Raw genomic sequence first — 27,588 nt, forward strand, 5'->3', positions numbered from 1 at the left:
CCTGTAACCTCCTCCAGCCCCTACAACCCTCCCTATCTTTCTAACCTCCTCCAGCCCCCTACAACCCTCCCTATCTCTGTAACCTCCTCCAGCTCCGACAACCCTCCCTATCTCTGTAACCTCTCCAGCCCCCTACAACCCTCCCTATCTCTGTAACCTCCTCCAGCCCCTACAACCCTCCCTTTCTCTGTAACCTCCTCCAGCCCCCTACAACCCTCCCCCTCTCTGTAACCTCTCCAGAAAGGAGACCTACGCATGGAGGCAGAGGGTATGGCGGAGGTACTGAACGAGTACTTTGCTTCTGCCTTCACCAAGGAAGAGGATGCTGCCATAGACATAGTGAAGGAAGAGGTAGTGGAGACACTGTATAGGATTAAAATTGATAAAGAGGAGGTATTAGAAAGGCTGGCTATACTTAAAGTAGATAAATCACTGGGAGCGGATGGAATGCATCCTAGGATGTTGAGGGAGGAAGTCACGGAGGTACGGGCCGTAATATTCCAATCCTCCTTAGATACGGGGGTGGTGACAGTGGACTGGAGAATTGCTCAAAGTTGTTCAAAAAAGGTGTAAAGATAAACCCAGCAACTACGGGCCAGTCAGTTTGACCTCGGTCGTGGGGAAGCTTTTAGAAACAGTAATCAGGGACAAAATTAACAGTCACTTGGACAGGTGTGGATTAATTAAGGAAAGCCAGCATGGATTTGCTAAAGGCAAATCGTGTTTAACCAACTTGATCCGAGTTATTTGATGAGGTAACAGAGAGGGTTGATGAGGGCAATGCGGTTGACGTGGTGTACATGGATTTCCAAAAGGAGTTCGACAAAGTGCCACATAATAGGCTTGCCCGCAAAGTTGAAGCCCATGGAATAAAATGGACAGTGACAGCATGGATACGGAATTGGCCAAGTGACAGGAAACAGAGAGTGGTGGTGAACGGTTGTTTATCGGACTGGAGGAAGGTACACAGTGGTGTTCCCCAGGGGTCGGTTCTAGGACCACTGCTTTTCTTGATATATATTAATGACTTGGACGTGGGTGTACAGGGTACAATTTCAAAATTTGCAGTTGACACAAAACTTGGAAGTATAGTGAACAGTGAGAAGGAGAGTGATAGACTTCAGGAGGACATAGACAGGCTGGTGGAATGGGCGGACACGGGGGCAGATGAAATTTAACGCAGAAAAGTGACTTTTGGTAGAATGAGGAGAAGCAATATAAACTAAATGGTACAATCCTATAGGGGGTGCAGGAACAGAGGGACCTGGGGGTGTATGTGCACAAATCATTGAAGGTGGCAGGGCAGGTTGAGAAAGCGGTTAAAAGGTCTTACGGGATCCTGTGCTTCATAAATAGAGGCAGAGAGTACAAAAGTGTGGAAATTATGATGAACCTTTATAAAACACTGGTTCGGCCTCAACTGGGGTATTGTGTCCAATTCTGGGCACCGCACTTTAGGAAGAATGTGAAGGCCTTAGAGAGGGTGCGGAGGAGATTGACCAGAATGGTACCAGGGATGAGGGACTTCAGTGACGTTGAGAGACTGGAGAACCTGGGGTTGTTCTCCTTGGAGCAGAGAAGGTTAAGGGGAGATTGACCAGAATGGTACCAGGGGATGAGGGACTTCAGTGACGTGGAGAGACTGGAGAAGCTGGGGTTGTTCTCTTTAGAGCAGAGAAGGTTAAGGGGGAGATTGACCAGAATGGTACCAGGGGATGAGGGACTTCAGTGACGGGGAGAGACTGGAGAAGCTGGGATTTTTCTCCTTAGAGCAGAGAAGGTTAAGGGGGAGATTGACCAGAATGGTACCAGGGGATGAGGGACTTCAGTGACGTTGAGAGACTGGAGAAGCTGGGGTTGTTCTCCTTCGAGCAGAGAAGGTTAAGGGGGAGATTGACCAGAATGGTACCAGGGGATGAGGGACTTCAGTGACGTGGAGAGACTGGAGAAGCTGGGGTTGTTCTCCTTGGAGCAGAGAAGGTTGAGAGGAGATTTGATGGAGGTGTTCAAAATCATGAGGGGTCTGGACAGAGTAGATAGAGAGAAACTGTTCCCATTGGCGGAAGGGTCGAGAACCAGAGGACACAGATTTAAGGTGATTGGCATAGAGTCATAATGGCACAGAAGGAGGCCATTCGGCCCATCGAGTCCATGCCGGCTCTCTGTAGAGCAATCCAGTCAGTCCCATTCCCCCGCTCTCTCCCCGTAGCCCTGCAAGTTTATTTCCCTCAAGTGCCTATCCAGCCTCCCCTTGAAAACATCGAGTATCTCCGCTTCCACCACTTCCGTCGGCAGCGAGTTCCAGGTCCTCACCACTCGCTGCGTAAAAAGGTTTTTCCTCACATCCCCCGTATCTCTTAAATCTGTGTCCCCTAGTCCTTGTACCATCAACTAGTGGGAACGGCCTTTCCCCGTCTAGCCTATCCGAACCCGTCATAATCTTGTACACCTCGATCAAATCACCCCTCAACCTCCTTTGCTCTAATGAAAACAAATCCAGCTTCTCCAATCTGTCCTTGTAGCTAAGATCCCCCATCCCCGGAACCATTCTGGTAAATCTCCTCTGCACCCTCTCGAGGGCCTTCACATCCTTCCTAAAGTGTGGTGACCAGAACTGGACGCAATACTCCAGTTGTGGCCTAACCAGCGCTTTATAAAGGTTCAGCATAACTTCTCTACTTTTGTACTCAACACCTCTATTTATGAAGCCCAAGATCCCCTATGCTTTGCTAACCACTCTCTCAATATGTCCTGCCACCTTCAGGGACCTATGCACATTAACTCCCAGGTCCCTCTGTCCCTGCACACTCTTTAAAACTGTGCCATTAAGTCTATATTGTGTGTAGGGAAGTGCAACGAGACCTGGGTGTCCTTGTGCACCAGTCGCTGAAGGTAAGCATGCAGGTGCAGCAGGCGGTTAAGAAGGCAAATGGTATGTTGGCCTTCATAGCGAGAGGGTTCGAGTGCAGGAACAAGGATGTCTTGCTGCAGTTGTACAGGGCCTTGGTGAGACCACACCTGGAGTATTGTGTGCAGTTTTGGTCGCCTTATCTGAGGAAGGATGTTCTTGCCGTGGAGGGAGTGCAGCGAAGATTCACCAGGCTGATACCTGGGATGGCAGGAATGACGTATGAGGAGAGATTGGGTCGATTGGGCTTATACTCGCTGGAGTTTAGAAGAATGAGAGGGGATCTCATTGAAACTTATAAAATTCTGACAGGACTGGACAGACTAGATGCAGTGAGGATGCTCCCGATGGTGGGGGAGTCCAGAACCAGGGGTCACAGTCTAAGGATAAGGGGTAAGCCATTTAGGACTGAGATGAGGAAGAATTTCTTCACCCAGAGAGTGGTGAACCTGTGGAATTCTCTACCACAGAAGGCAGTTGAGGCCAATTCATTAAATATATTCAAGAAGGAGTTAGATATATTTCTTAAGGCTAAAGGGATCAAGGGATATGGGGAGAAGGCAGGGACAGGGTACTGAATTTGGATGATCAGCCATGATCGCATTAAATGGCGGAGCAGGCTCGAGGGGCCGAATGGCCTACTCCTGCTCCTATCGTCTGTGTTTCTATGTTGCCTCTCCCTGTTCCTTCTGCCAAAATGCATCACCTCACACTTCTCTGTCTTAAATTCCATCTGCTACTTGTCTGCCCATTCTGCTAGCCTTTCTATGTCCTGTTGCAGGCGATTGGTATCTTCAACCCTGTTTGCCACACCCCCAAGTTTGGTGTCATCGGCAAATTTAGAAATTCTACTCTGTATTCCAATGTCCAAGTCATTTATATATATCAAAGAACTATGGAAGTGGTGGAGACAGACTTAATCATGGCTTTCAAAAGGGGAATTAGATAAGTACCTGAAGGAAAAAAAATTGCAGGGCTACGGGGAAAGGGCGGGGAAGCGGGACTCTCTCTTGCAGAGAGCCAGCACGGCAATCGACGGACCGAATGGCCTCATTCCGTGCTGCAACCCATTCTGTGAGGTCCCCGGGAGAGGACGAGGGCAGTACTGAGGGAGCGCCGCACTGTCGGAGGGGCAGTACTGGGGGAGCGCCGCACTGTCGGAGGGGCCGTACTGCGGGAGCGCCGCACTGTCGGAGGGGCCGTACTGAGGGAGCGCCGCACTGTCGGAGGGGCAGTACTGAGGGAGCGCCGCACTGTCGGAGGGGCAGTACTGAGGGAGCGCCGCACTGTCGGAGGGGCGGTGCTGAGGGAGCGCCGCAATGTCGGAGAGGCAGTACTGAGGGAGCGCCGCACTGTCGGAGGGGCGGTACTGAGGGAGCGCCGCACTGTCGGAGGGGCGGTGCTGAGGGAGCGCCGCACTGTCGGAGGGGCGGTACTGAGGGAGCGCCGCACTGTCGGAGGGGCGGTGCTGAGGGAGTGCCGCACTGTCGGAGGGGCGGTGCTGAGGGAGCGCGGCACTGTCGGAGGGGTGGTACTGAGGGAGCGCCGCACTGTCGGAGGGGCGGTACTGAGGGAGCGCCGCACTGTCGGAGGGGCGGTACTGAGGGAGCGCCGCACTGTCGGAGGGGCGGTGCTGAGGGAGCGCCGCACTGTCGGAGAGGCAGTACTGAGGGAGCGCCGCACTGTCGGAGAGGCAGTACTGAGGGAGCGCCGCACTGTTGGAGGGGCAGTACTGAGGGAGCGCCGCACTGTCGGAGAGATAGTACTGAGGGAGCGCTGCACTGTCGGAGGGGCAGTACTGAGGGAGCGCTGCACTGTCGGAGGGGCAGTACTGAGGGAGTGCTGCACTGTTGGAGGGGCGGTACTGAGGGAGCGCCGCACTGTCGGAGGGGCAGTACTGGGGGAGCGCCGCACTGTCGGAGGGGCAGTACTGAGGGAACGTCGCACTGTCGGAGGGTCAGTACTGAGGGAGCGCCGCACTGTCGCAGGGGCAGCACTGAGGGAGCGCCGCACTGTCGGAGGGGCAGTACTGAGGGAGCGTCGCACAGTCGGAGGGGCAGTACTGAGGGAGCGCCGCACAGTCGGAGGGGCGGTACTGAGGGAGCGCCGCGACGGTGCGTGTTAGGACACGGGGTGGGTGCGGGCATCAGAGTTCTGGATGAGCTGAAGTTTACGGAGGGTGGAATGTGGGAGGCCGGCCAGGAGTGCGTGGGAATAATCGGAGTCTGGAGGTAACAAAGGCAGGGATGAAGATTTCAGCAGCGGATGAGATGAGGCAGTGGCGGAGACGGGCGATGTTACGGAGGTGGGAGCAGGCGGTCTTGGCGAGGGAGAGCATGTGGCGCTCAGAAGCTCAGCTCAGGGTCCAATAGGACTCCGAACGGGAACTCAAGGGGGAGAGGGAGTCACTCAACGAGTAATGGGGATTTTCGAAATTCCCATAAACTGGAACTAATCATTGCCATTGATGTCAGAGGGAGGAGGGGCAAGTTCAAAGGGCCTCGGCGATTTCTTTTGGTTTTGCTTCAATCACTGGGGATTTTTTTTTCTGCAATGGTTCTGCAAATACTTGAGAAAATACCGTTCACAAAATAAAACTCTGCTCTTCTGCGAAACAGAGGGTGTGAGATCTTGAACGTCCACCTGAGAGGGCAGATGGAGCCTCGGTTTTACGTCTCATCTGAAAGGCGCAAAGTCCGACAGTGCGGCGCTCCCTCAGTACTGCCCCTCCGACAGTGCGGCGCTCCCTCAGTACTGCCCCTCCGACAGTGCGGCGCTCCCTCAGTACTGCCCCTCCGACAGTGCGGCGCTCCCTCAGTACTGCCCCTCCGACAGTGCGGCGCTCCCTCAGTACTGCCTCTCTGACAGTGCGGCGCTCCCTCAGTACTGCCCCTCCGACAGTGCGGCGCTCCCTCAGTACTGCCCCTCCGACAGTGCGGCGCTCCCTCAGTACTGCCCCTCCGACAGTGCGGCGCTCCCTCAGTACTGCCCCTCCGACAGTGCGGCGCTCCCTTGGTACCGCCCCTCCGACAGTGCGGCGCTCCGACAGTGCTGCACTCCCTCAGTACTGCCCCTCCCTCAGTACTGCCCCTCCGACAGTGTGGCGCTCCCTCAGTACTGCCCCTCCGACAGTGCGGCGCTCCCTCAGTACTGCCTCTCTGACAGTGCGGCGCTCCCTCAGTACTGCCCCTCCGACAGTGCGGCGCTCCCTCAGTACTGCCCCTCCGACAGTGCGGCGCTCCCTCAGTACTGCCCCTCCGACAGTGCGGCGCTCCCTTGGTACCGCCCCTCCGACAGTGCGGCGCTCCGACAGTGCTGCACTCCCTCAGTACTGCCCCTCCCTCAGTACTGCCCCTCCGACAGTGTGGCGCTCCCTCAGTACTGCCCCTCCGACAGTGCGGCGCTCCCTCAGTACTGCCTCTCTGACAGTGCGGCGCTCCCTCAGTACCGCCCCTGCGACAGTGCGGCGCTCCCTCAGTACTGCCCCTCCGATAGAGCGGCGCTCCCTCAGTACCCGCCCCTCCGACAGTGCGGCGCTCCCTCAGTACTGCCCCTCCGACAGTGCGGCGCTCCCTCAGTACCGCCCCTCCGACAGTGCGGCGCTCCCTCAGTACTGCCCCTCCGACAGTGCGGCGCTCCCTCAGCACTGGCACCGGGAGTGTTGGCCTGGATTATGGGCTCGAGTCTCTGAAGTGTGACCCAACCTATAGGGTTGGGAGAGGAGGGGGAGGGAAAAGAAAGAAAGATCTCACATCTCTCCAGCCCCTTTCACCACCTCAGGACGTCCCAAAGCGCTTCGCAGCCAATGAACTACTTTTTTTGAAGTGTGGTCACTGTTGTAATGTAGGAAACGCGGCAGCCAATTTGCGCACAGCAAGCTCCCACAAACAGCGATGTGATGAATGACCAGATCATCTGTTTTAGTGATGTTGGTTGAGGGATAAATATTGGCCCCAGGACACCGGGGAGAACTACCTCCCCCCCTCCTGCTCTTCTTCGAAATAGTGGCTGTGGGATCTTTTACATCCACTCGAGAGGGAAGGCGGGGCCTCGGTTTAAAGTCTCATCCAAAAGAAGATGAAGATGAGGTTTAGTATGAAGAAGTGGGGGTGGGAGAGGAGGAAGAGAATGAGGTGAGGACGAGGTGTCATATTTAACCCTGAAATGAGCTGCTTACCACGTATCCGCAGTATAACAAAGACCGCCTATTTCCACCTCCGTAACATCGCTCGTCTCCGCCACTGCCTCAGCTCATCCGCTGCTGAAACCCTCATCCATGTCTTTCTCACCTCTACACTCGACTATTCCAACGCACTCCTGGCTGGCCTCCCACATTCCACCCTCCGTAAACTTGAGGCCATCCAAAACTCTGCTGCCCCGTGTCCTAACTCGCACCGAGTCCCGTTCGCCCATCATCCCCTGCGCTCACTGACCTACATTGGCTCCAGGTTAAGCAAGGCCTCGATTTCAAAATTCTCCTCATGTTTTCAAATAGGGTAGATTGAAAGGAACTTTTCCCCTTAGTAGAGGGGTCCATAACCAGGGGGCATAGTTTCAAGGTAAGGGGCAGGAGGTTTAGAGGGGATTTGAGGAAAAGCTTTTTCACTCAGAGGGTGGTTGGAATCTGGAACTCACTGCCTGAAAGGGTGGTAGAGGCAGGAACCCTCACATAGATACATAGAAGATAGGAGCAGGAGTAGGCCATTCGTCCCCTCGAGCCTGCTCCGCCATTCAATGAGATAATGACTGAGCATCCAAATTCAGTACCCGGTCCCCGCTTTCTCCCCATATCCCTTGATCCCCTTAGCCTTAAGAAATATATCTAACTCCTTCTTGAATATATTTAATGAATTGGCCTCAACTGCCTTCTGTGGGAGAGAACTCCACAGGTTCACCACTCTCTGGGTGAAGAAATTCCTCCACATCTCAGTCCGAAATGGCTTACTCCTTATCCTTAGACTGTGACCCCTGGTTCAGGAACCCTCACAACATTCAAGAAGCATTTAGATAAGCACTTGAAACGCCATGGCGCCAAGTGCTGGAAAATGGGATTAGAATAGACAGGGCTTGATGGCCGGCGCGGACACGATGGGCCGAAGGGCCTCTTTCTGTTCTGTGTAACTCTATCTATGACGAAATCCCAGCATGGCCTCCTCGCCCCTCCCTTTCACAGTAACCTCCTCCAGCCCCTACAAACCTCCCTACCTCTGTCACCTCCAGCCCCCTGCAACCCTCCCTATCTCTGTAACCTCCTCCAGTCCCCTACAACCCTCCCTATCTCTGTAACCTCCTCCAGCCCCCTACAACCCTCCCTATCTCTGTAACGTCCTCCAGCCCCTACAACCCTCCCTATCTCTGTAACCTCCTCCAGCCCCCTACAGCCCTTCCTATCTCTGTAACCTCCTCCAGCCCCCTACAACCCTCCCTATCTCTGTAACCTCCTCCAGCCCCCTACAACCCTCCCTATCTCTGTAACCTCCTCCAGCCCCTACAACCCTCCCTATCTCTGTAACCTCCTCCAGCCCCCTACAACCCTTCCTATCTCTGTAACCTCCTCCAGCCCCCTACAACCCTCCCTATCTCTGTAACCTCCTCCTTTAAGACGCTCCTTAAAATCTCCCTCTTTGTCACCTGTCCAACTATCTCCTGAAGGGAGTTCAGTGACGTGGAGAGACTGGAGAAGCTGGGGTTGTTCTCCTTAGAGCAGAGAAGGTTAAGAGGGAGATTGACCAGAATGGTACCAGGGGATGAGGGTATTCAGTGAGGTGGAGAGACTGGAGAAGCTGGGGTTGTTCTCCTTGGAGCAGAGAAAGGTTGAGAGGAGATCTGATAGAGGTGTTCAAAATCATGAGGGGTCTGGACAGAGTAGATAGAGGGGAACTGTTCCCGTTGGCGGAAGGGTCGAGAACCAGAGGACACAGATTTAAGGTGATTGGCAAAAGAACCAAAGGTGAGATGAGGAAAAACTTGTTTCCGCAGCGAGTGGTTGTGATCTGGAATGCGCTGCCTGAAAGGGTGGTGGAGGCAGATTCAATCGCGGCTTTCAAAAGGGAATTGGATAAGTACCTGAAGGAGAAAAAAATTGTCTTATAACACTCCTGTGAAGCGAACTTATCTGAGGAAGGATGTTCTTGCCATGGAGAGAGTGCAGCGAAGATTCACCAGGCTGATACCTGGGATGGCAGGAATGACGTATGAGGAGAGATTGGGTCGATTGGGCTTATACTCGCTGGAGTTTAGAAGAATGAGAGGGGATCTCATTGAAACTTATAAAATTCTAACAGGACTGGACAGACCAGATGCAGGAAGGATGTTCCCGATGGCGGGGGAGTCCAGAACCAGGGGTCACAGTCTAAGGATAAGGGGTAAGCCATTTAGGACAGAGATGAGGAGGAATTTCTTCACCCAGAGAGTGGTGAACCTGTGGAATTCTCTACCACACAAGGCAGTTGAGGCCAATTCATTAAATATATTCAAGAAGGAGTTGGATATATTTCTTAAGGCTAAAGGGATCAAGGGATATGGGGAGAAGGCAGGGACAGGGTACTGAGTTTGGATGATCAGCCATGATCTCATTAAATGGCGGAATAGGCTCGAGGGGCCGAATGGCCTACTCCTGCTCCTATCTTCTATGTTTCTATGTTTGTAACTGGGAACGTTTTACGACATTATGGGCAACACGGTGGCATAGTGGTTAGCACTGTTGCCTCACAGCGCCAGGGACCCGGGTTCGAATCTGGCCTCGGGTGACTGTCTGTGTGGAGTTTGCACATTCTCCCCATGTTTGCGTGGGTTTTCTCCGGGTGCTCCGGTTTCCTCCCACAGTCCAAAGATGTGCGGGTTAGGTTGATTGGCTATGATAAATTGACCCTTAGTGTTAGGGGGATTAAAATATGTGGGGTTACGGGGATAGGGTGGGATATGTGTTGGTGTAGGGGTTACGGGGATCGGGTGGGATGTGTGTCGGTGCAGGCTCGATGGGCCGAAATGGCCTCTATCTGCACTGTGGGGTTTCTGTGATTCTGATTCTGATTAGAGGCACTATATCAATGCAATTGTTATTGAGGAAGATGTCGGGGTGGGAGAGGCAGAAGGTGGGAGGTGAAGAGGCAGGCTGTCATTACTGAGCTGCCGTGTAGCTCAACGGAGCGTCTCGACTTGTGGTCCAGTTCCACGCCTGCACCCCACCCCCCCTGCCGTGCACCCTCCCCCAAAAGCGACATGTCTCAGCGACGAATCTCAGCGAAGGATAGCGAGGGTGGGCCGATTGTCGAGCCTTGGAAAAACCTGTTGAATCGACCACAAAAAGGCAGAATGATATATATATAACTCGCTCTCCGTCTGCTCCAGAAGGAGTGGCCAGAGGGCTGGAACGGGTCCATTTCTGGATTCTGTGGGTGTGGTACCCATTCTTGTTCTATAAATAGACACAAGCCCTGAGTGCCGACTCGCCTGGTATTAACCCCTTCCTCTCAAGCCCAGACTGAGGGAAGTCCAGGGAAGGTTGGAGAGACGTGATGAACATCCTAAGTTTAGACAAAAGCTCCCATTTATCCAGCGCCTTTAACGTAGTGAATCGTCCCAAGGTGCTTCACAGGAGCGTAAATCAGACACAATCTGACCCCGAGCCACATCAGGAGATATTCGGACAGGTGATCAAAAGCTTGGTCAAAGAGGGAGGTTTTAAGGAGCGTCTTAAAGGAGGAGAGAGCGAGGCGGAGAGGTTTAGGGAGGGAATTCCAGAGCTTGGGGCCCAGGCGGCTGAAGGCACGGCCGCCAATGGTGGAGCGATGGAAATCGGGGGGATGCGCAAGAGGCCAGAATTGGAGGAGCGCAGAGATCTGGGAGGGTTGTAGGGGCTGGAGGAGGTTACAGAGATAGGGAGGGTTGTAGGGGCTGGAGGAGGTTACAGAGATAGGGAGGGTTGTAGGGGGCTGGAGGAGGTTACAGAGATAGGGAGGGTTGTAGGGGACTGGAGGAGGTTAGAGAGATAGGGAGGGTTGTAGAGGCTGGAGGAGGTTACAGAGATAGGGAGGGTTGTAGGGGCTGGAGGAGGTTACAGAGATAGGGAGGGTTGTAGGGCTGGAGGAGGTTACAGAGATAGGGAGGGTTGTAGGGGGCTGGAGGAGGTTACAGAGCTAGGGAGGGGTTGTAGGGGGCTGGAGGAGGTTACAGAGATAGGGAGGGTTGTAGGAGGCTGGAGGAGCTTACAGAGATAGGGAGGGTTGTAGGGGGCTGGAGGAGGTTACGGAGATTGGGAGGATTGTAGGGGCTGGAGGAGGTTACAGAGATATGGGAGGGTTGTAGGGGGCTGGAGGAGGTTACAGAGATAGGGAGGGTTGTAGGGGGCTGGAGGAGGTTACAGAGATAGGGAGGGTTGTAGTGGGCTGGAGGAGGTTACAGAGATAGGGAGGGTTGTAGGAGGCTGGAGGAGGTTACAGAGATAAGGAGGGTTGTAGGGGGCTGGAGGAAGTTACAGAGATAGGGAGGGTTGTAGGGGTTGGAAGAGGTTACAGTGAAAGGAACGGTAGTAGGGGGCTGGAGGAGGTTACAGAGATAGGGAGGGTTGTAGGGGGCTGGAGGAGGTTACAGAGATAGGGAGGGTTGTAGGGGGCTGGAGGAGGTTACAGAGATAGGGAGGGTTGTAGGGGGCTGGAGGTGGTTACAGAGATAGGGAGGGTTGTAGGGGCTGGAGGAGGTTACAGAGATAGGGAGGGTTGTAGGGGGCTGGAGGAGGTTACAGAGATAGGGAGGGTTGTAGGGGGCTGGAGGAGGTTACAGAGATAGGGAGGGCTGTAGGGGCTGGAGGAGGTTACAGAGATAGGGAGGGTTGTAGGGGGTTGGAGGAGGCTACAGAGATAGGGAGGGTTGTAGGGGCTGGAGGAGGTTACAGAGATAGGGAGGGTTGTAGGGGCTGGAGGAGGTTACAGAGATAGGGAGGGCTGTAGGGGGCTGGAGGAGGTTACAGAGATAGGGAGGGTTGTAGGAGCTGGAGGAGGTTACAGAGATGGGGAGGATTGTAGGGGCTGGAGGAGGTTACAGAGATAGGGAGCGTTGTAGGGGGCTGGAGGAGGTTACAGAGATAGGGAGGGTTGTAGGAGCTGGAGGAGGTTACAGAGATGGGGAGGATTGTAGGGGCTGGAGGAGGTTACAGAGATAGGGAGGGTTGTACGGGGCTGGAGAAGGTTACAGAGATAGGGAGGGTTGTAGGGGGCTGGAGGAGGTTACAGAGATAGGGAGGGTTGTAGGGGCTGGAGGAGGTTACAGAGATAGGGAGGTTTGTAGGGGCTGGAGGAGTTTACAGAGATAGGGAGGGTTGTAGGGGGCTGGAGGGGGTTACAGAGATAGGGAGGGGTGTAGGGGGCTGGAGGAGGTTACAGAGAGAGGGAGGGGTGTAGGGGCTGGAGGAGGTTACAGAGATAGGGAGGGTTGTAGGGGACTGGAGGAGATTACAGAGATAGGGAGGGTTGTAGGGGCTGGAGGAGGTTACAGAGATCGGGAGGGTTGTAGGGGACTGGAGGAGGTTACAGAGATAGGGAGGGTTGTAGGGGGCTGGAGGAGGTTACAGAGATAGGGAGGGTTGTAGGGGGCTGGAGGAGGTTACAGAGATAGGGAGGGTTGTAGGGGGCTGGAGGAGGTTACAGAGATAGGGAGGGTTGTAGGGGGCTGGAAGAGGTTACAGAGATAGGGAGGGTTGTAGGGGCTGGAGGAGGTTACAGAGATAGGGCGGGTTGTAGGGGCTGGAGGAGGTTACAGAGATAGGGAGGGCTGTAGGGGCTGGAGGAGGTTACAGAGATAGGGAGGGTTGTAGGGGGTTGGAGGAGGCTACAGAGATAGGGAGGGTTGTAGGGGCTGGAGGAAGTCACAGAGATAGGGAGGGTTGTAGGGGGCTGGAGGAGGTTACAGAGATAGGGAGGGTTGTAGTGGGCTGGAGGAGGTTACAGAGATAGGGAGGGTTGTAGGGGCTGGAGGAAGTCACAGAGATAGGGAGGGTTGTAGGGGGCTGGAGGAGGTTACAGAGATAGGGAGGGTTGTAGTGGGCTGGAGGAGGTTACAGAGATAGGGAGGGTTGTAGGGGGCTGGAGGAGGTTACAGAGATAGGGAGAGGGGGCGATGTAGTCAAAGTTTGTTGGATAACGCTCCTTGGGACGTATCACTACGTGAAAGACACTGCACTGAGGGGAGGGAGATGGGGGCAGGGAGGAGAGGGGAGGAGAGGGGGAAAGGGACAAGAGGGAGGAGAGGTAGAGGGAGGACAGGGCAGGGAGGGAGAGAAGGAGAGAGGAGGGAGGAGAGAAGGTGATAGAGGGGGCGAGAGGGGAGGATAGGAGATGAGAGCGGGAGAGGAGAGGCGAAGACGGGTGGGGGGAGGGAGGAGAGGGAGGGGGTCGAGGGGATGCGGGGAGAGGGAGGGGGTCGAGGGGATGCGGGGAGAGGGAGGAGAGGGAAGGGAGGGAGGAGGTCGAGGGGATGGGGAGAGAGGGAGGAGAGGGAAGGGAGGGAGGAGGTCGAGGGGATGGGGAGAGAGGGAAGGGAGGGAGGGGGTCGAGGGGATGGGGAGAGAGGGAGGAGGTCGAGGGGATGGGGAGAGAGGGAAGGGAGGGAGGAGAGGGAAGGGAGGGATGGATCACAAGCAAGACTTTGGAAGGAACAGCAGAACATTGCAGGTAGTCGAAGGCATGACTGGTCATTCTCACCGCAGTGTACACATCCTCTTCCGAGATGCTGCAATCAGTCCCCAGGGTCGAATGTTAACTCACCACATCCCCACTTTCCCCTCGGTTCAGAGTCTCAACCGTGGCTCGGCATGTAGCGCACTCTCTCTCTCCCGTCGAATCTGAGTCAGGAGGTCGTGGGTTCGAGCCCCTAATCCAGAGACTCCAGCCCCATAATCCAGGCCGTCTCTCCCCGGTGCCGGTGCTGAGGGAGCGCCGCACTGTCGGAGGGCGTTACTGAGGGAGCGTCGCACTGTCGGAGGGGCGATACTGAGGGAGCGCCGCACTGTCGGAGGGGCGGTACTGAGGGAGCGCGGCGCTGTCAGAGGGCGGTACTGAGGAAGCGCCGCACTGTCGGAGGGGCGGTACTGAGGGAGCGCCGCACTGTCGGAGGGGCAGTACTGAGGGAGTGCCGCACTGTCGGAGGGGCAGTACTGAGGGAGTGCCGCACTGTCGGAGGGGCGGTACTGAGGGAGCGCCGCACTGTCGGAGGGGCAGTACTGAGGGAGCAGCGCACTGTCGGAGGGCGGTACTAAGAAGCGCCGCACTGTCGGAGGGGCAGTACTGAGGGAGAGCCACACTGTCGGAGGGGCAGTACTGAGGGAGAGCCACACTGTCGGAGGGGCAGTACTGAGGGAGCGCCGCACTGTCGGAGGGGCAGTACTGAGGGAGCGCCGCACTGTCGGAGGGGCAGTACTGAGGGAGCGCCGCACTGTCGGAGGGGCGGTACTGAGGGAGCGCCGCACTGTCGGAGTTGCCGTCTTTCGGATGAGACGTTCAACCGAGGCCCCGTCTGCCCCCTCAGGTGGATGTAAAAGATCCCACGGCCACTATTTCGAAGAAGAGAAGGGGGGAGTTCTCCCCGGTGTCCTGGGGCCAATATTTATCCCTCAACCAACATCACTAAAAAACAGATGATCTGGTCATTTATCACATTGCTGTTTTTGGGAGCTTGCTGTGCGCAGATTGTCTGCCGCGTTTCCTACATTACAACAGTGACTACACTTCAAAAAAAGTACTTCATAGGCTGTGAACCGCTTTGGGACGTCCTGAGGTGGTGTGTGTGTTCTGTGCGAGTGTGTGTGAAAGTGTGTGACAGAGTGTGCCTGTGAGTGAGTGCCTGTGAGTGAGTGCCTGTGAGTGAGTGCCTGTGAGTGAGTGAGTGTGTGCGAGTGTGTGCGAGTGTGTGCGAGTGTGTGCGAGTGTGTGCGAGTGTGAGCGAGTGTGAGCGAGTGTGAGCGAGTGTGAGCGAGTGTACAAGTATGGGAGAGTGTGCGAGTGTGTACGAGTATGTGAGAGTGTGTGCGAGTGTGTACGAGTATGTGAGAGTGTGAGTGTGTGTGCGAGTGTGTACGAGTATGTGAGAGTGTGAGAGAGTGTGTGAGTGTGTGTGCGAATGTGTACAAGTATGGGAGAGTGTGTGTGTGAGTGTGCGAGTGTGTACGAGTATGTGAGAGTGTGAGAGAGAGTGTGATTGTGTGTACGAGTATGTGAGAGTGAGTGTGTGTGCGAGTGTGTGCGAGTGTGTGCGAGTATGTGAGAGTGTGAGAGAGTGTGTGAGTGTGTGTGCGAGTGCGTACAAGTATGGAAGAGTGTGTGTGTGAGTGTGCGAGTGTGTACGAGTATGTGAGAGTGTGAGAGAGAGTGTGATTGTGTGTGTGAGTGTGTACGAGTATGTGAGAGTGTGAGTGTGAGTCTGTGTATAATTCTGGAGCCCTGTTTGGCCAGGTAATTAAATAACACGTTTGTTTAATGAGAACCCGCCTCTCACTTCCCGTGTTCTTGCGATATATATAGAGCGAGGTAACCACAGCTATAGATTTCACAATCAACATCTAAACTAATCTCATCGACACGGCAACCAGTTAGAAGCCGCAGGGACAGGATGAGCCTGTTTCTCAAACAGCTCTTACGACGACCTTATGCAGCTAAAGGAACTTACATTTCCTGTCCCAGGGTGCACTCCAGCACACACTTAGCAATATCTTACACAGCAAGCTATCGGAGTCACTTTATGTGAAATTACACAATGCACTGACCCATCAAACACTCCCAGGGCAGGTACAGCACGGGGTTAGATACAGAGTAAAGCTCCCTCTACACTGTCCCATCAAACACTCCCAGGGCAGGTACAGCACAGGTTAGATACAGAGTAAAGCTTCCTCTACACTGTCCCATCAAACACTCCCAGGGCAGGTACAACACGGGTTAGATACAGAGCAAAACTCCCTCTACACTGTCCCATCAAACACTCCCAGGGCAGGTACAGCACGGGTTAGATACAGAGCAAAACTCCCTCTACACTGTCCCATCAAACACTCCCAGGGCAGGTACAGCACGGGTTAGATACAGAGTAAAGCTTCCTCTACACTGTCCCCATCAAACACTCGCAGTGCAGGTACAGCACGGGTTAGATACAGAGTAAAGCTCCCTCTACACTGTCCCCATCAAACACTCGCAGTGCAGGTACAGCACGGGTTAGATACAGAGTAAAGCTCCCTCTACACTGTCCCCATCAAACACTCCCAGGGCAGGTACAGCACGGGGTTAGATACAGAGTAAAGCTGCCTCTACACTGTCCCATCAAACACTCCCAGGGCAGGTACAGCACGGGTTAGATACAGAGTAAAGCTCCCTCTACACTGTCCCATCAAACACTCCCAGGGCAGGTACAACACGGGTTAGATACAGAGCAAAACTCCCTCTACACTGTCCCATCAAACACTCCCAGGGCAGGTACAGCACGGGTTAGATACAGAGTAAAGCTCCCTCTACACTGTCCCATCAAACACTCCCAGGGCAGGTACAGCACGGGTTAGATACAGAGTAAAGCTCCCTCTACACTGTCCCATCAAACACTCCCAGGGCAGGTACAGCACGGGGTTAGATACAGAGTAAAGCTTCCTCTACACTGTCCCCATCAAACACTCGCAGTGCAGGTACAGCACGGGTTAGATACAGAGTAAAGCTCCCTCTACACTGTCCCCATCAAACACTCCCAGGGCAGGTACAGCACGGGGTTAGATACAGAGTAAAGCTGCCTCTACACTGTCCCATCAAACACTCCCAGGGCAGGTACAGCACGGGTTAGATACAGAGTAAAGCTCCCTCTACACTGTCCCATCAAACACTCCCAGGGCAGGTACAGCACGGGGTTAGATACAGAGTAAAGCTCCCTCTACACTGTCCCATCAAACACTCCCAGGGCAGGTACTGCACGGGTTAGATACAGAGTAAAGCTCCCTCTACACTGTCCCATCAAACACTCCCAGGGCAGGTACAGCACGGGGTTAGATACAGAATAAAGCTCCCTCTACACTGTCCCATCAAACACTCCCAGGGCAGGTACAGCACGGGGTTAGATACAGAGTAAAGCTCCCTCTACACTGTCCCATCAAACACTCCCAGCGCAGGTACAGCATGGGTTAGATACAGAGTAAAGCTCCCTCTACACTGTCCCCATCAAACACTCCCAGGGCAGGTACAGCACGGGGTTAGATACAGAGTAAAGCTCCCTCTACACTGTCCCATCAAACACTCCCAGGGCAGGTACAGCACGGGGTTCGGTACAGGGTAAAGCTGCCTCTACACTGTCCCATCAAACACTCCCAGGGCAGGTACAGCACAGGGTTAGATACAGAGTAAAGCTCCCTCTACACTGTCCCATCAAACACTCCCAGGGCAGGTACAGCACGGGGTTAGATACAGAGTAAAGCTCCCTCTACACTGTCCCATCAAACACTCCCAGGGCAGGTACAGCACGGGTTAGATACAGAGTAAAGCTCCCTCTGCACTGTCCCCATCAAACACTCCCAGGGCAGGTACAGCACGGGTTAGATACAGAGTAAAGCTCCCTCTACACTGTCCCCATCAAACACTCCCAGGGCAGGTACGGCACGGGTTAGATACAGAGTAAAGCTCCCTCTACACTGTCCCATCAAACACTCCCAGGGAAAACCCTTCTCCCTCACTCTCCCGTATGTAGCCTCACCTCTGACCCTCCTCATTGGCAGTGCTAGCTCACACATTCACCCTCCCCCTCCGCTATTGCCTCATTTCCAGTTAAAGTTTTAATTTAGATCGCGGTGTGCGTGTTTCGAAATAGTTCCGAGATGCAAACACTGCTCTTCTTTCCTTTCCATCCTTCTCCATTCCATTTGTTCTCTCGCTCTCACCCTCAGTAACTGATGGCAGCTTGATTCAATACGCTTCACTCTTGCCTCTCAGTCAGAGGTTCGTGTGTTCGAGCCCCCACTCCAGAGCCTCGAGTCCCATAATCCAGGCTGGCACTCCCCGACGCCAGTACTGAGGGAGCGCTACACTGTCGGAGGGGCAGTACTGAGGGAGCGCTGCACTGTTGGAGGGGCAGTACTGAGGGAGCGCCACACCGTCGGAGGGGCAGTACTGAGGGAGCGCCGCACTGTCGGAGGGGCAGTACTGAGGGAGTGCCGCACTGTCGGAGGGGCAGTACTGAGGGAGCACCGCATCGTCAGAGGGTCTGTACTGAGGGAGCGCTGCAATGTCGGAGGGACAGTACTGACGGTGCGCCGCACTGTCGGAGGGGCAGTACTGAGGGACTGCCGCACTGTCGGAGGGGCAGTACTGAGGGAGCGTCGGAGGGGCGGTACTGAGGGAGCGCCGCACTGTCGGAGGGGCAGTACTGCAGGAGCGCCGCACTGTCGGAGGGGCAGTACTGGGGGAGTGCTGCTCAACGTTCTGTCCTCCGAATCGAGGAGCGAGCGCTACCCACTGAGCCAGGGCTGATGGATTAGGGAGCAAGACAAGAGGGCGAGTGGACCAGGCACTGAGCTGCAAAGTTCAGTACAATAAATGTGGGTCTTCGCGCCCTCTTTGTGCCGGTCTCTCAGGTGTTGCATGAGCTTTGCAGACTTTTAGCTACGGCCCTTGGGTGTTGGGCAATGTCACTTCCTGTGGTTGTGCGGGGCGTGGATCCAGGGGAGCCGAGTCTTCAGTCAGTGACACTCTCGCCGCACGATTACTCGCATTAGTGATTTCTTACCACTCCCCGCCCCGCACTCTCTCGGCCGCGGGTGACCTTTTGAGTCTCTCGATTCGAGGTTTTCGAAAAGCCCCCCGCGGATCACCGCCCGGGTGGCGACCAGCTCTCGCCATCGGCCCCCGCACCAGCACTCCGTGCGCACCTGCCCCGTGCCATTTCTCATGGCGAGCTCGCACTGCTGGTCACCTCCTCTCTCTCTCTCTCTCTCTCACAGCCTCCCCCTCCCCCACTTCCGTCTCATGACCGATCAATTGGCCAGTGGTGTAGAGAGGCCCCAGAATGACACAACGCAGGAGGAGTCCATTCGGCCCATCGTGCCTGTGCCAGCTCTTTGAACGAGCTCTCCAATTAGTCCCACTCCCCCCTGCTCTTTCCCCCGTAGCCCTGTGAATTTTTCCCCTTCAAGTATTTCTCCAATTCCCCTTTTGAAAGTTACTATTGAATCTGCTCCCACCGCCCTTTCAGGCAGCGCGTTCCAGATCACAACAACTCGCTGCGTAAAAACATTCTCCTCATCTCCCCCTCTGGTTCTTTTGCCGATTATCTTCAATCTGTGTCCTCTGGTTACCGACCCTCCTGCCACTGGAAACAGTTTCTCCCTCTCTGCTCTATCAAAAACCCTTGTAATTTTGGACACCTCTATTAAATCTCCCCTTAACCTTCTCTGCTCTAAGGAGAACAACCCCAGCTTCTCCAGTCTCTCCACATCACTGAAGTCCCTCATCCCCTGGTACCATTCTGGTCAATCTCCACCTTAACCTTCTCTGCTCCAAGGAGAACAACCCCAGCTTCTCCAGTCTCTCCACATCACTGAAGTCCCTCATCCCCTGGTACCATTCTGGTCAATCTCCCCCTTAACCTTCTCTGCTCTAAGGAGAACAATCCTAGCTTCTCCAGTCTCTCCACATCACTGAAGTCCCTCATCCCCTGGTACCATTCTGGTCAATCTCCTCTTAAACTTCTCTGCTCCAAGGAGAACAACCCCAGCTTCTCCAGTCTCTCCACGTCACTGAAGTCCCTCATCCCCTTGAACCATTCTGGTCAATCTCCCGCTTAACCTTCTCTGCTCTAAGGAGAACAACCCCAGCTTCTTCAGTCTCTCCACATCACTGAAGTCCCTCATCCCCTGGTACCATTCTGGTCAATCTCCTCTTAAACTTCTCTGCTCCAAGGAGAACAACCCCAGCTTCTCCAGTCTCTCCACGTCACTGAAGTCCCTCATCCCCTGGTACCATTCTGGTCAATCTCCCCCTTAACCTTCTCTGCTCTAAGGAGAACGACCCCAGCTTCTCCAGTCTCTCCACATAACTGAAGCTCCTCATCCCTTGGTACCATTCTGGTCAATCTCCTCCCCACCCTCTCCAAGGTCTTGACATCCTTCCTAAAGTGCGGTGCCCAGAATTGGAACACAATACTCCCAGCTGAGACCTAACCAGAGATTTATAAAGATTTAGCATAACTTCCTGATTTGGATGAGGGGACCAAATGTAATATATCCAAGTTTGCCGATGATACAAAGCTGGGTAGGAATGTAAGCTGTGAGGAGGATGCAAGGAGGCTTCAAGGGGATACAGACAGGCTAAGTGAGTGGGCAAGAACATGGCAAATGGAATATATAATGTGGAGAAATGTGAAGTTATCCACTTTGGTAGGAAAAATAGAAAAGCAGAGTATTTTTTAAATGGAGAGAGATTGGGAAATGTTGGGACCTGGGTGTCCTTGTACACGAATCACTGAAAGTTAACATGCAGGTACAGCAAGCGATTAGGAAAGCACATGGTATGTTGGCCTTTATTACAAGAGGATTTGAGTATAAGAGTAAAGACGTCTTACTGCCATTATATAGGGCCCTGGTGAGACCACACCTGGAGTATTGTGGACAGTTTTGGTCTCCTTGCCTAAGGAAAGATATACTTGCCATAGAGGGAGTGCAACGAAGGTTCACCAGACTGATTCCTGGGATGGGGGGGATTGTCCTATGGGGAGAGATTGAGTAGACTAGGCCTATATTCTCTAGAGTTTAGAAGAATGAGAGGTGATCTCATTGAAACATACAAATGGCTAGTATACCGGGGCAGCACGGTGGCATAGTGGTTAGCACTGTTGCCTCACAGCGCCAGGGACCCGGGTTCGAATCCGGCCTCGGGTGACTGTCTGTGTGGAGTTTGCACATTCTCCCCGTGTTTGCGTGGGTTTCCTCCGGGTGCTCCGGTTTCCTCCCACAGTCCAAAGATGTGCGGGTTAGGTTGATTGGCTGTGATAAATTGACCCTTAGTGTTAGGGGGATTAAATACGTGGGGTTACGGGGATAGGGTGGGATATGTGTTGGTGTACGGGTTACGGGGATCGGGTGGGATATGTGTCGGTGCAGGCTCGATGGGCCGAAATGGCCTCTATCTGCACTGTGGGGTTTCTGTGATTCTGTGATATTACCCCTAATCCCATGAGCCCTAATTTTGTTTAATAACCTCTTGTGTGGCACCTTATCGAATGCCTGATGAAAATGCAAATACACCACATCCATTGGTTCCCCCTTATCTATTCTGTTGGGTACAACCTCAAAAAACTCTAACAGATTTGTCAAACACGATTTCCCTTTCATAAATCTGTGCTGACTCTGCCCAATCCTATTACGATTTTCTAAGTGTCCTGTTACCACGTCCTTAATAACAGATTCTAGCATTTTCGCTACTACTGATGTCAGACTAACTGGTCTGTAGTTCCCCGTTTACTCTCTCCCTCCTTTCTTAAATAGCGGGGTTACATTTGCTACCTTCCAATCCGCGGGAACCGTCCTAGAATCTATGGAATTTTGGAAGATGACAACCAATGCATCCACTATCTCTACAGCCACCTCTTTCAAAACCCTAGGATGTCGGCCATCAGGTCCAGGGGATTTATCAGCTTTCAGTCCCATTAATTTCGCCAGTACAGTACCATATCTGAAGGAGTTAAATTGCAGGGATATGGGGAAAGAGTGGGAAACGAGCCAGGGAGTGGGACTGATTGGGTCTCTCTTGGAAACAGCTGGTGCAGATTCGATGGACTAAACGGCCTCCTTCTGTGCGGCACTCTTCTTCTTAGGCAGTCCCTCGGAACCGAGGATGACTTGCTTCCACATTAAAGATGAGTTTTCAGGTGACTGATGAGTCCAATGCGGGACCTACAGTCTCTGTCACAGGTGGGGCAGACGGTGGTTGAAGGGGGCGGGTGGGTGGGGTGCTTGGGTTGACGTGCGCTGCCTGCGCTTGGCTTCTGCTTGCTCCCGGTGAAGAGACTCGAGGTGTTCGGCGCCTTGCCGGATGCTTCTCCTCCACTTTGTGCGGTCTTGGGCCAGGGATTCCCAGGTGTTGGTGGGGATGTTGCACTTTTTCCAAGGAGGCTTTGAGGGTGTCCTTGAAGCGTTTCCTCTGCCCACCTGGGGCTCTCTTGCTGTGCCGGAGCTCTGAGTAGAGCGCTTGTTTTGGGAGTCTCGTATCGGGCATGCGGACGATGTGGCCCATCCATCGGAGCTGATCGAGCGTGGTCAAAGCTTCGATGCTGGGGATGTTGGCCTGAGCGAGAACACTGACGGTGCGCCTATCCTGCCAATGGATTTGCAGGATCTTGTGGAGGCAGCGTTGGTGGTACCTCTCCAGTGCTTTGAGGTGCCTGCTGTACATGGTCCATGTCTCTGAGGCATACAGCAGGGCGGGTATCACTGCTGCTCTGTAGACCATGAGCTTGGTGCCGGATTTGAGGTCCTGATCTTCAAACACTCTCTTCCTCAGGCGACTGAAGGCTGCACTGGCACACTGAAGGCGGAGTTGGACTTCGTCATCGACGCCTGCCCTTGTTGACAGTAGGCTCCCCAGGTATGGAAAGTGGTCCACGTTGTCCAAGGCCTTGTCATGGATTTTGATAATCGGGGGGCAGTACTGTGTGGCAGGGGCAGGTTGGTAGAGGACCTTTGTCTTACGGATGTTTCATGTTCTACAAACCTATGAACTCATCATCTTCCCTCTCACTTGCAGCTGTTGTGAGGATTCACACAGTTGATCAGTCCAGCCAGACCGTACCCATGGACCTCCGGATTGGCCAGAGATACGCAAAGCCAGGGTCGGAGTCCATGACCCAGGAACAGGGACACCACCTCTTTACTCTCAAGCAGACGCAAGCCCACCAGCAGATACTCATCAGCCACCTACAGAAATGCCAGGAACAGTTCAACAGTGGTCAGTTCGGCACCCATATCAAGGTAGGCAGCCGACAGTCTAACTACGGTCCCACGCTCGCCACATCTGGGGCGACCTCTGTCTCTCACACGCCTGTATCTGGGGAGGTCCATCTAACCCTCTCTCTCACACTCCTGTATCTGGGGAGGTCCCTCTAACCCTTCTCTCTCACACTCCTGTATCTGGGAGGTCCCTCTAACACCTCTCTCACACTCCTGTATCTAGGAGGTCCTCTAACCCCTCTCTCACACTCCTGTATCTGAGGAGGCCCTCTAAGCCCTCTCTCACACACTCCTGTATCTGGGCAGGTCACTCTAACTCCTCTCTCACACACACCTGTATCTGGGGAGGTCACTCTAACCACTCTCTCTCACACTCCTGTATCTGGGGAGGTCCCTCTAACCCCCCTCTCTCACACTCCTGTATCTGGGGAGGTCATTCTAACCCTCTCACACACTCCTGTATCTGGGGAGGTCCCTCTAACCCCTCTCTCACACTTCTGTATCTGGGGAGGTCCCTCTAACCCCTCTCTCTCACACTCCTGTATCTGGGGAGGTCCATCTAAACCCCCTCTCTCTCACTCCTGTATCTGGGGAGGTCCCTCTCAGCCCTCTCTCTCTCACCCCTGTATCTGTGGAGGTCCCTATAACCCCTCTCCCACACACTCCTGTATCTGGGGAGGTCCCTCTAACCCCTCTCTCTCTCTCACTCCTGTATCTGGGGAGGTCCCTCTAACCCCTCACACACTCCTGCATCTGTGGAGGTCTCCCTAACCCTTCTCTCTCACACTCCTGTATCTGGGGAGGTCCCTCTAGCACCTCTCTCACACTCCTGTATCTAGGAAGGTCCCTCTAACCCCTCTCTCACACTCCTGTATCTGAGGAGGCCCCTCTAAGCCCTCTGTCACACACTCCTGTATCTGGGGAGGTCCCTCCAACCACTCTCTCTCACACTCCTGTATCTAGGGAGGTCCCTCTAACCCCTCTCTCTCACACACTCCTGTATCTGCGGAGGTCCTCTAACCCCTCTCTCTCACACGCCTGTATCTGGGGAGGTCCCTCTAACCCTCTCTCACACACTCCTATATCTGGGGAGGTCCCTCTAACCCCTCTCTCTCACACTCCTGTATCTGGGGAGGTCCCTCTAACCCCTCTCTCACACTCCTGTATCTGGGGAGGTCCATCTAACCCCTCTCTCTCTCAGTCCTGTATCTGGGGAGGTCCCTCTCAGCCCTCTCTCTCACACCCCCGTATCTGCGGAGGTCCCTATAACCCCTCTCCCACACACTCCTGTATCTGGTGAGGTCCCTCTAACCCCTCTCTCACACTCCTGTATCTGGGGAGGTCCCTCTAACCCCTCTCTCACACTCCTGTATCTGGGGAGGTCCCTCTAACCCCTCTCTCTCACACTCCTGTATCTGGGGAGGTCCCTCTAACCCCTCTCTCTCACTCCTGTATCTGGGAGGTCCCTCTAACCCTCTCTCTCACACTCCTGTATCTGGGGAGGTCGCACTAACCCCTCTCTCTCACACTCCTGTATCTGGGGAGGTCGCTCTAACCCCTCTCTCTCACACACACCTGTATCTGGGGAGGTCCCTCTAACCCCTCTCTCACACTCCTGTATCTGGGATGTCTCTCTAACCCCTCTCTCACACTCTCCTGTATCTGGGGAGGTCCCTCTAACCCCTCTCTCACACACTCCTGTATCTGGGGAGGTTCCTCTAACCCCTCTCTCTCACACTCCTGTATCTGGGGAGGTCGCTCTAACCCCTCTCTCTCACACACTCCTGTATCTGGGGAGGTCCCTCTAACCCCTCTCTCACACTCCTGTATCTGGGGATGTCTCTCTAACCCCTCTCTCACACTCTCCTGTATCTGGGGAGGTCCCTCTAACCCCTCTCTCACACACTCCTGTATCTGGGGAGGTCCCTCTAACCCCTCTCTCACACACTCCTGTATCTGGGGAGGTTCCTCTAACCCTCTCTCTCACTCCTGTATCTGGGAGGTCGCTCTAACCCCTCTCTCTCACACTCCTGTATCTGGGGAGGTCGCTCTAACCCCTCTCTCTCACACTCCTGTATCTGGGGAGGTCCCTCTAACCCCTCTCTCTCACACACTCCTGTATCTGGGGAGGTCCCTCTAACCCCTCTCTCACACACTCCTGTGTCTGGGGAGGTTCCTCTAACCCCTCTCTCACACTCCTGTATCTGGGGAGGTCGCTCTAACCCCTCTCTCTCACACTCCTGTATCTGGGGAGGTCGCTCTAACCCCTCTCTCTCTCACTCCTGTATCTGGGGAGGTCCCTCTAACCCCTCTCTCTCACACACTCCTGTATCTGGGGAGGTCCCTCTACCCCTCTCTCACACACACTCCTGTATCTGGGGAGGTCCCTCTAACCCCTCTCTCACACACCTGCATCTGGGATGTCCTCTAACCCCTCTCTCTCACACACTCCTGTATCTGGGGAGGTCCTCTACCCCCTCTCTCACACACACTCCTGTATCTGGGGAGGTCCCTCTAACCCCTCTCTCACACACCTGCATCTGGGGATGTCTCTCTAACCCCTCTCTCACACTCTCCTGTATCTGGGGAGGTCCCTCTAACCCCTCTCTCACACTCCTGTATCTGGGAGATCCTCTCACCCCTCTCTCACACTCCTGTATCTGGGGAGGTCCCTCTACCCCTCTCTCTCACACTCCTGTATCTGGGGAGGTCGCTCTAACCCCTCTCTCTCACACTCCTGTATCTGGGGAGGTCGCTCTAACCCCTCTCTCTCACACACTCTGTATCTGGGGAGGTCCCTCTAACCCCTCTCTCACACTCCTGTATCTGGGGATGTCTCTCTAACCCCTCTCTCTCACACTCCTGTATCTGGGGAGGTCCTCTAACCCCTCTCTCACACTCCTGTATCTGGGATGTCTCTCTAACCCTCTCTCACACTCTCCTGTATCTGGGAGGTCCCTCTAACCCTCTCTCACACTCCTGTATCTGGGGAGGTCCCTCTCACCCCTCTCTCACACTCCTCTATCTGGGGAGGTCCCTCTACCCCCTCTCTCACACGCTCCTGTATCTGCGGAGGTCCCTCTAACCCCTCTCTCTCACACTCCTGTATCTGCGGAGGTCCCTCTAACCCCTCTCTCACACTCCTGTATCTGGGGAGGTGGCTCTAACCTCTCTCTCTCACTCCTCTATCTGGGGGAGCTCCCTCTAACCCCTCTCTCTCTCACTCCTCTATCTGGGGAGCTCCCTCTAACCCCTCTCTCTCACACACACCTGTATCTCTCCACCACCGGCGCACCGTGGCTGCAGTGTGCACCATCTACAAGATGCACTGCAGCAACTCGCCAAGGCTTCTCGGCAGCATTTCCCAAACCCGCGACCTCTTCCGCCTAGAAGGACGAGGGCAGCGGGCGCGCGGGAACACCACCACCTCCAAGTTCCCGGGCAGCGGGCGCGCGGGAACACCACCACCTCCAAGTTCCCCTCCAAGTCACACACACCGTCCCGACTTGGAAATATATTGGCCGTTCCTTCAGTGTCGCTGGGTCAAAATCCTGGAACTCCCTCCCTAACAGCGCTGTGGAGCACCTTCACCACACGGACTGCAGCGGTTCAAGAAGGCGGCTCACCCACCACCTTCTCGAGGGGCGACTAGGGATGGGCAATAAATGCCGGCCTTGCCATCGGCAAATTTTAAAAAAAGTGCCCTCATCCCAGTATTAGACTGAGCCCCACACATAGAGCAGGAAAGACCCAGCCTCCATTCCCGGCCTATGTTACGGGTGTCAATATTCCTGCCATGTTTTATCCGCCATGACTGGTCCTCTTTGTGTTTTGCAGTTGGGGCTTGAGCACCGCTGGGACCAGGACAGGAAGAAGGAGCACAACGAGAAGCTGAGGCTGCTGTGGCACAAGGAAAAATGCAAACAGAGTAAGAGAGGGAGGGCCGGGGTGAGGCGAGCCTGGGGCACTGATCGTCCACGGAGAATGGGCTACAGAGAGAGAGAGAGAGAGAGAGAGAGAGAGACAGAGAGAGAGGGAGAGAGACGGAGAGAGACGGAGAGAGACGGAGAGAGACGGAGAGAGACGAGAGAGAGACGAGAGAGACGGAGAGAGACGGAGAGAGAGACGGAGAGAGACGGAGAGAGACGGAGAGAGACGGAGAGAGACGGGAGAGAGACGGAAGAGAGACGGAGAGAGAGGAGAGAGAGGAGAGAGAGGGAGAGAGAGGGAGAGAGAGGGAGAGAGAGGGAGAGAGAGGAGAGGGAGAGAGAGGGAGAGAGAGGGAGAGAGAGGAGAGAGAGGAGAGAGAGGAGAGAGAGAGACAGAGAGAGAGACAGAGAGAGACAGGAGAGAGAGAGACAGACAGAGAGAGAGAGACAGACAGAGAGAGAGAGACAGAGAGAGAGAGAGACAGAGACAGAGAGGAAGAGAGACAGAGAGAGAGAGACAGAGAGAGAGAGACAGAGAGAGAGAGACAGAGAGAGAGAGACAGAGAGAGAGAGACAGAGAGAGAGAGAGACAGAGAGAGAGACAGAGACAGACACAGAGAGAGAGAGAGAGAGAGAGACAGACAGAGAGAGAGAGACAGACAGAGAGAGAGAGAGACAGACAGACCGAGACCGAGAGAGAGACCGAGAGAGAGAGAGACCGAGAGAGAAAGATAGAGAGGTGATTAAGGGATTCGATGGGGTCAATAGAGAGAGAAACTATTTCCTCTGGTGGGGGAGTG

The 27,588-nt window shown here is 54.5% G+C and overlaps 1 protein-coding gene across 1 annotated transcript in view; it reads left to right on the forward strand.

Moving 5' to 3' along the window:
* Positions 1-27,588, forward strand: part of LOC147097174 (histone deacetylase 4-like) — a 100,860-nt gene that overhangs the window by 21,298 nt on the left and 51,974 nt on the right. The window contains 2 exon segments of the mRNA XM_085972540.1: positions 22,657-22,880; positions 26,697-26,787. Coding sequence (XP_085828666.1) covers positions 22,657-22,880; positions 26,697-26,787 — 315 coding nt within the window.

Source organism: Somniosus microcephalus, chromosome 33, assembly GCF_052327205.1.
Source record: "Somniosus microcephalus isolate GS21.2 chromosome 33, FLI_Smic_1.0, whole genome shotgun sequence".
NCBI classification, from domain to species: domain Eukaryota; kingdom Metazoa; phylum Chordata; class Chondrichthyes; order Squaliformes; family Somniosidae; genus Somniosus; species Somniosus microcephalus.